This window comes from Protomyctophum bolini (assembly GCF_963924005.1).
Source record: "Protomyctophum bolini genome assembly, chromosome: 20".
NCBI lineage: Eukaryota > Metazoa > Chordata > Actinopteri > Myctophiformes > Myctophidae > Protomyctophum > Protomyctophum bolini.
This window is the reverse complement of record NC_137881.1, coordinates 12546039-12553639: the sequence shown is the minus strand read 5'-3', so window position 1 is coordinate 12553639 and position 7601 is coordinate 12546039. Positions and strand designations below refer to the sequence as shown.

Below are 7601 nucleotides of genomic sequence, written 5' to 3'. Positions count from 1 at the left end.
AGAGAAATTGGACCGAGAGCTCCGACCACAACTTCCCCCACCCTGCCGCTGGCTGTGAGTGAGAGAGTGCAACACTTGTTGTTTTTTTTCCTCTTTGCTCAAACTCAGATTAAAAGCATCTACTGAGCACTGAGCAGTCCCCCGCTGCTACAGAAAAAGCCACCGCTTTGCTGCCTCCATTTGTGCACCAACGACGACGTGCTGATCACTCGACTGTGATCATGTGGATAAGAAGAAGCCAGGTCTACTCTGTCATTCTCTTGTGGATGAGTTTTGGCAGTGTTGGTGAGTAGTTAATTGCGACCGGAGGTCGGTTAATGTTAACCTTGAGTGGGGCCTTAATCCTTATGGTTTAGCATAGTCTCTAGGGTGCGACGAGGGTCTACTTACTTTCATGTTCGGAAAAGGGGTTAGAATGTTCTCAACCATATGTAGGTTTTAATAGATGTATAGGAATGTTTTAACTAAGGTAAGGATAGAGACGGCGCAGTAAGTTTGAAAATGAATTATGAAATGGTAGAGGTACGGTTGCATGAAGAACACCGTTTGGGACCGGCCAGGTTCAGCTTCTCCGTGGCTGGCTGGTGAAGAAAGAAACCGCTTTAGAAATTGTTTTGAGATCTTTGTAACCGTCACAATACATTTTAAACAAGGTTGTGGGCGAATTTAAACGGTATGGCGCAAACTTACAGTTGGAATACGTTTTGCTTTTCCAACCAGTGACGTATGTTGAGAACAGACTTGTTCTCAGCATGCAGTACAAACAACCAAATCCTAGTTGAAAACATTGATATTTGATTTTGGCTGTATACAGTCATTTAAGTGAAGTTACCGTACCACATACACATGCATACATACATACGTGTTCCTGTGAAAACAGAAACCCACCCGTCTACCCCCCTCGCGGTAGCATTTCAGAGAAATGTTGCAGTGTTTTGGTTTTCATGACTACTAGCGACTGCGAGCCTGTTTAGACGGGCTCACAAGATACACTATTTTGACACAATATACTGTGTGTAATGCTGCAAGGCACCATGTATGCCCAAAGTCAGAGAGGTAGGGAAGCCGTGACAAGCTGGCTTCTAACTCGGGCTGTGGATATGTGGTCAGTGCGATGCAGTGAAATTCTTTAGGTGACATTTTGTGCAACCAATTGAGTAATTTCTTTACAGGATAACATATGTTTTAGGACATAATTACCTCTCAGATTGGCCTCACATGCAGGACACCGTGTGAACAAGACAACACATCACTCTACATCAGTGTTCATCACATTTCTGTGCCCAAGCAAGGCACACCAACGGCCAAGACAATGCCTCAAGCCCATAACGCATTGCGATGAGACACAGACGATTTTCAAACAATTGTGGAATGAACATGTATAAAATACGTACTCCCTATAATGATGTGGCACAGTGGCAGTTGGTCACCCTGAGATATCCTACCGTTAGATATTTTAGGTTTCCTCAGCTATTTCCTTTTTGAGCTCACGTCAGATACGAGGTGCGAAAACCAAAGAAGATGGTCAAATAGATAAGTAGCCTACCACTTCTGGTCTGCCATTTATAGCTTATGACAGGTGTTTAAAGCTCACATTTTAATGTGTGAAGGGGGGCGGGGGTGGGTTATTTCCCCTAATTGGCTATTTCCCCTAATATAAGCCCTCAATGAATTGAATTGGGGCTTTTGTGCTAATTCACTTATTTCCATCAAAATAAGTAGTAAAGTGTGCCGCTTGGGATACTATTTTTACATAATATTACATTATGAAGAGAGAATATATATATATATATATATATATATATATATATATATACAAAAATCAATGGAAATAAGAGAATTGGCACAACACCCCAATGCCCCGTTCAATGAAATTCAATTCATTGAGGGCTTATATTAGGGCTAATAACCAATAATGTGCTTTTGCACAAATTAAAGGTAAGAAAGCCTTCTAGCATGGAATTCTCCTTTAAAGACGTTTACACCGTGGACAAAGCCAATCAACAAACTTATTATATTTATACTTATTATTATATTTTATAAAATATTTTGGGCAGAACAAATAATTACAAAGAAGAAAAACAACAACAAAAAGTGTTGTACCCTGCCCTTTTTTTTCTTCTTTCTAATTATTTGTTATCTTGTGTTAATAATTGCGCTTTGGGCTTTAACATATGTATGTTTTTTGTGTCCGTAGCGGCTCTTAAAGAGCCTGAGATCTGCTACATACTGGATGCCATCTTACTTCTCTATGGAGTCATCCTGACAGCCCTCTACAGCAGACTCAAGGTACGTCAATCAGTGTTTATTTCGTTGACCGTCAGTGTTGAAATGTTTGTCGACTACCTTTTTCCACTGACAAACTAAATGGAAACGAAATAAAAACTAAGCTATGATGACTAAAACTAAGACTAAATATACTGACAATTTCGTCAACAAATATAAACTAGACCTAAAACGTGTTTGAACAGTCATTACGACGGCATTTTATTACATTTTAGTGGGCATTTGCAAACGTTATCAGTCACAGCTAAATCATATCATGGATACGTTCATGTTTGAATCTATTTGGAATTTAAGTGGGTGAAAGTTTGAAGTTAGAACTGACAGTTCTAACCTGCCCTTTGACTGAATAAGGAACAGAAAATGATGCTAAAACTGAACGAAAAGGAAACGTCCACTTCTGTGTAAAACAAAGAAAGGAATAAAAAAGCATCTTTAATCTTGTCAATATGCTGTTTTTTCTTTGAATTTGGCCTACTTGGAACGATGCAAGTTGGAAATATATGACCCACCCAGTTATAACGGCCCATATATGGAGTTCTTTGTCAGGCATGCCCAAATATGAAGTCTGTCAGAACACCATTGTGATGTCAGAATAGGCCAGCTCCGCCAGGGGCCCTGTCCAGAGCCCGGGCAGGGGCCCTGTCCAGAGCCCGGGCAGGGGCCCTGTCCAGAGCCCGGGCAGGGCCCTGTCCAGAGACCAGGCAGAGGCGGTTCTGGACAACCGTGTGTCCCACCGACTCGAAGCCGGGATCTGTGGGGGTGTGGAATGGAACGCAGGTGGCGAATTTGAAGTCGGTGGATTACAGACGTACACACAGAGACCTGGTGCATTTATAGATAGAAGATGAGGTTTCTACCCAACAGAGACGACGACGTTCCTCTTCTGTCATTGAATGTTGATTTCTTTTCCCTTCAGATCCAAAAGATCAGGGTACTCTTTGCTCAACATAAAGAGCACAAGGCAAGAGCAGGAAAAGCAAAGGTAAACACACACACACACACACACACACACACACACACTCACACACACACATACACACAGCCGATCTACAAGCTCGCAATGCATTGTGATGACCTTGTACACTGTAGATCTGCTATTCTGAAAGAAGAAATGGAATAAAATACAAAAGAATATTTAAAGATCTATCTAAGATTTGCTATAGGCCCTAGAACACCAAATGACGCCACCGCGTGCACGCAAGCAAACACACACACACACACACACACACACACGGCTGACATGACAAAGTGAGATGTCCTTGCATGACGGAATAGGTTTGACTGATAATTCGTTGGACGACGGCAAATTCTAAGGCATTTGACACATTCATAAGAGGGAGGCTTCTGTGTCAACTGTCAAGTTACTAGTGTAGAGAGATTTTTGGAATTGTTGCTTTTCTTGAACTGATGTCTTCATTCTCACCCTTACAGATGGCTGAAGAGGGCATCTATACGGTGAGTTGACCATTTGGATGATGATGATACAGAACTAGAGATGTCCCGATACTGTACCATTCTGGTCATATCGGTATCTGCGAATATGCCGGTCTAACCACTGATCAGTCACAGGGGTAAGGGGTGGACACTATGGCAGGTAAATAAAATGTCGGGGCATGTGGAGTTTGCTTTCGAGTTGCCCAAACTGCAAGTGCACATTTGAGTGAGGATTCTGCTATTAACCAACACAAGATAAAATAAGTAATTTTATTTTTATTACCGGTATTATAAATATTCTCTGGTATTCGCTGTCGGTATCGGCTAACACAGAAATCCAAGAAAGTCCAAAAGAGATGGCACCAAAAAAAAGGTCCTTGCGGTCTTGTTTCCATTTAGGCTCTATCAATCAATTCATATACATGAACAATAATGGCGAAAATCAATATCATCACATCAATCAATCAATATCATCACTAAAAAATCAAATGACTACAGTAAAAAAATAAAACACTCTAAATACAGTGAGGGGGAAAGGAAGGGGGGTTGATCATTACCTCTCCCTTGGGCCTGCTGAAGGGTGGATTTTCACTTGCATCTTTTGAGGGAGGGAGTCGGGGCATTCCACGCTTGGGTGGCCGTGCTGTAGAAGGAGAATGTACCCATGTTTGTTTTGAAAGTGGACGCTACCAGATCGTTGTTCTCACTCCCTCTAGTTTTGTGGCTGTGGGTGTCGCTCACTTTTGCAATATGGAACTTATTTTAAAGAATAAAATGTTATTTTCAAGCAAATAAGTAGCACAGCTCTACAGTTCCATTGAGTCATTCACACCCTGGTCACGTGGTGTCAGGTAGGACACCTACTGGCTGACAAGTGGTACTGCCATTCAGCCAAACCAAAAATTCTGGTCTCTCATGCAGGACTCGGAGACCCGGGTTCGAATCCCCCAGTAGGACATCGATGTTGTGGATTGCAGCTTTAACTTGCTTTTAGCTGATATATATATATATATTTTTTTTTTCAAGATCTGGGTTTTAACAACAAAGCGAGACTTCCCTTTTCATGTATTTTTTTTTTCTTTTTGTATTTTAACTTTGGTTCCTTAAATATAGTTTCACAGCACTCTCTGGCTTTGTCTGACATCATATGGTCCCAGTCATCGTTAGAATGTAGAAATTGGAAGTTGGATAGTGTATGTAAAAGCATAAGTCAAACGCCTTTGCACGCGATGTGGTGCATGTGGCAATGCGACGTGTAACACAAATGGTCTATTTGCAGTGCATGACACCTGCATGCGTGTGTGTTAAAAAAAGTGTTTTAAGTAGCATGTGACGTATCAAACTAGGGGGTTTTCATGATTCTGAATCCAAAGCATTAGTTTTCCACAAAAAACACTCCTTGGGCTAAAAACGTCCAGAGCCGTTCATGATGAGGTCATCACATTTGGGCAAGCAATTATTTGCAATATCCTCATGGTTCACCAGTGATTTAGGTATTCTATTCATTTGTTGTATGATCATTCTCTCTCTCTCTTTCTGTCCGTCTGTCTGTCTGTCTGTCTCCATCTCTGTCTGTCTCTGTATCCATCTCTCTCTTTGTCTGTCTGTCTGTGTCTGGTCTCAGGGTCTGACCCCGCACCAAACGGACACATACGAGACCATTGGCATGAAGAAGTGAATAATGAAGCTATGTTCCTTATTTCGTTTTATTCCGTAAACTGTTTTGTTTTGGTTATTTTAACGTTGCAGTTAAATGGTTAAATGGCTGAGCAATGTATTGATATTATATTATATTGATATCATGACGGATTTTGGATATCATAATATAGTGATATGACATAAGTGATGTTATTTCTTGGTTTTGAAGGTTACATTACAGAAATGTAATTACTTGACTTCTAGCTTTTCTATCATTTGCTTTATGATATGAAATCTCTAAGTTTGACCACCTATGCTTTTGTGCATATCACTCATTCAGCCCTATTTACTTTGCAATGTTTTAAGAAGATGTTATACTGTATTTTTGTTCACTTCTTTCTTTCTTTTTAATGTAAGAGTCAGCTGGGTGCCCATCATAGACACAAGTGTAGCAGCAATGTAACACTTAGAAAAGAGGGAAGTTGCAAGAAAGAGAGACAATAATTCTCAGTCTTGTTAAATGTTGGGTGTCCTCTTGCACATAACGATATTTCACTAATGTATTGAATAAATGTTATTTTTACTGGCATTTAATTTACACATAAACAAACAATAATTAAAAGAAAAAGCTATGAAAAATAGTTCAAAACATTAGAGCCTAGCGATGCATTCTTCCAATACATTCTCATATGGATGCATCTTTGTGACCTATGTGGATAGCCATTTGTATAGTAGCCCTAGAACACCTAAGTTTCCCCCGATATGGAAACTTGTGTTATGTCTCCTCCAGACGTACGTAGCGTGGAAACTTGCTCTGCCCTCGCTCCCACCACTGTCCAATCCACTTCCTCAGTGTGGTTGCAGCATAACGTTTGACTCTAGCTATAGCGCAACAAAGAAAGGCAGATAAACGTAAAATTACAGTTTAGAGATTCTTACACGTGCAGGATCAGTGTAAATGGTCCCATACTTCAGGGGTTGGAGAGGGTCACTATATTTCCACACTCACACCAGAGGGCCACATTGCATATTTTGGTCGTAGCAAAAATAGTATGTTTGGATTCTAATCCAATTTTGGAGCAAACAAATCTAAATAACAAAACATTATGTGAACAAATAACAGACACATATATGCATAGTATGAGTATCATCTGTCAAAATGGGTAACAACAAGGAGAGAAGCTAGTGCTGGGAGGGTGAGGTGTCCAAAGAGATGCAAGTATATGCCACAGGGTGGCGACAAAGGATATCTTTGCTCAGTTTGGCAGACACACACAGTAACACACTCAGATAGAGTATACATACTGTATACTGTAGCCTCGTGTACACAGGTTTATAGGCCACAATGATTAGAAGTGGTTTTCATGCATTTTAATTGTTGAACATTTTGTGTAATTTTCCACCAAAGTTGAGGTGTTAAAGCATTACTGTACATGCATTACATGAGATGAAAACTATAAAACTATAATCGCATAAATGTCACAAAGATCTCCTGTTGCAGTATATTGTTTATTCAGTTATTGTACTAAAGAGAGATCATACTGGACATTACTGTATAGATTCCTGCTATTTCTGATGGGAGGGTCCAGAGAGGAAGTTAACCCATTCTGACCTGAGATCAGATTCTAAAAATGTCTTCTACATCCTGACAGTTTTCTGAAAAAGCCATGTTTCTATGTCAGTCGTTCTTCGGTTTAAAAAAAATAGCAGACCTACAAGCTCGTAGCGCGCCACTCGGTAGATCTGCTATTTTTCAATAGCTAAAGCATAACATAATGCTAACACCAAAATGGGTTAAGGGGAGAGAGATACGAGACGATCATGGTCTGCACTGGCACCAACAATATTTGTAATATAAGAAATATGTCTTTAAATGAAATGCTAGTATGTTTAATGCCCCAAATATACTGTATACAATGCTGGCCTCTAAACTGCCTCCCCCTGGTCAGCTGATGGAGGGGAAAGGAACTGGTTGGAATAACGTGTTCCTTCCACGCGCAAACGGGGAAACTCCCCCACCCTGTCGGGTGAAAAGAAGCGGCTTGGACTCCTTATGCATTGAAGGAAGCATGAGGTCAGTCCGTTGCTCTCCCCAGGTTGGCAGAGGGAGTGTAGAGCCCGGGATTACAGTAGACAATTGACACCGGGTGAAAAATGCATTACAAGATCGTGGGATGAAAATTTATAAAGAGTAATATTACCCCAATATACAATTAGCTCTGCACACGTGTTCCTTTTTAAAC

The 7601-nt window shown here is 40.6% G+C and overlaps 1 protein-coding gene across 1 annotated transcript; it reads left to right on the top strand.

Moving 5' to 3' along the window:
- The first annotated feature begins 33 nt into the window (after window positions 1-33).
- fcer1g (Fc epsilon receptor IgFc epsilon receptor Ig) lies at window positions 34-6838 on the top strand. The gene is made up of 5 exons (XM_080792019.1): window positions 34-285; window positions 2198-2289; window positions 3203-3268; window positions 3718-3741; window positions 5345-6838. The coding sequence occupies exons 1-5, from the start codon at window positions 222-224 to the stop codon at window positions 5396-5398; spliced, it is 300 nt and encodes a 99-aa protein (XP_080648145.1). The 5' UTR covers window positions 34-221; the 3' UTR covers window positions 5399-6838.
- The last annotated feature ends 763 nt before the right edge of the window (window positions 6839-7601 follow it).

Coding starts and splice junctions, on each gene's coding strand:
- fcer1g (XM_080792019.1), top strand. CDS start 222: ATGTGGATAAGAAGAAGCCAGGTCTACTCTGTCATTCTCTTGTGGATG. Junction 3,269..3,717: donor CAAGAGCAGGAAAAGCAAAG/GTAAACACACAC, acceptor TCACCCTTACAG/ATGGCTGAAGAGGGCATCTA. Junction 3,742..5,344: donor CTGAAGAGGGCATCTATACG/GTGAGTTGACCA, acceptor GTCTGGTCTCAG/GGTCTGACCCCGCACCAAAC.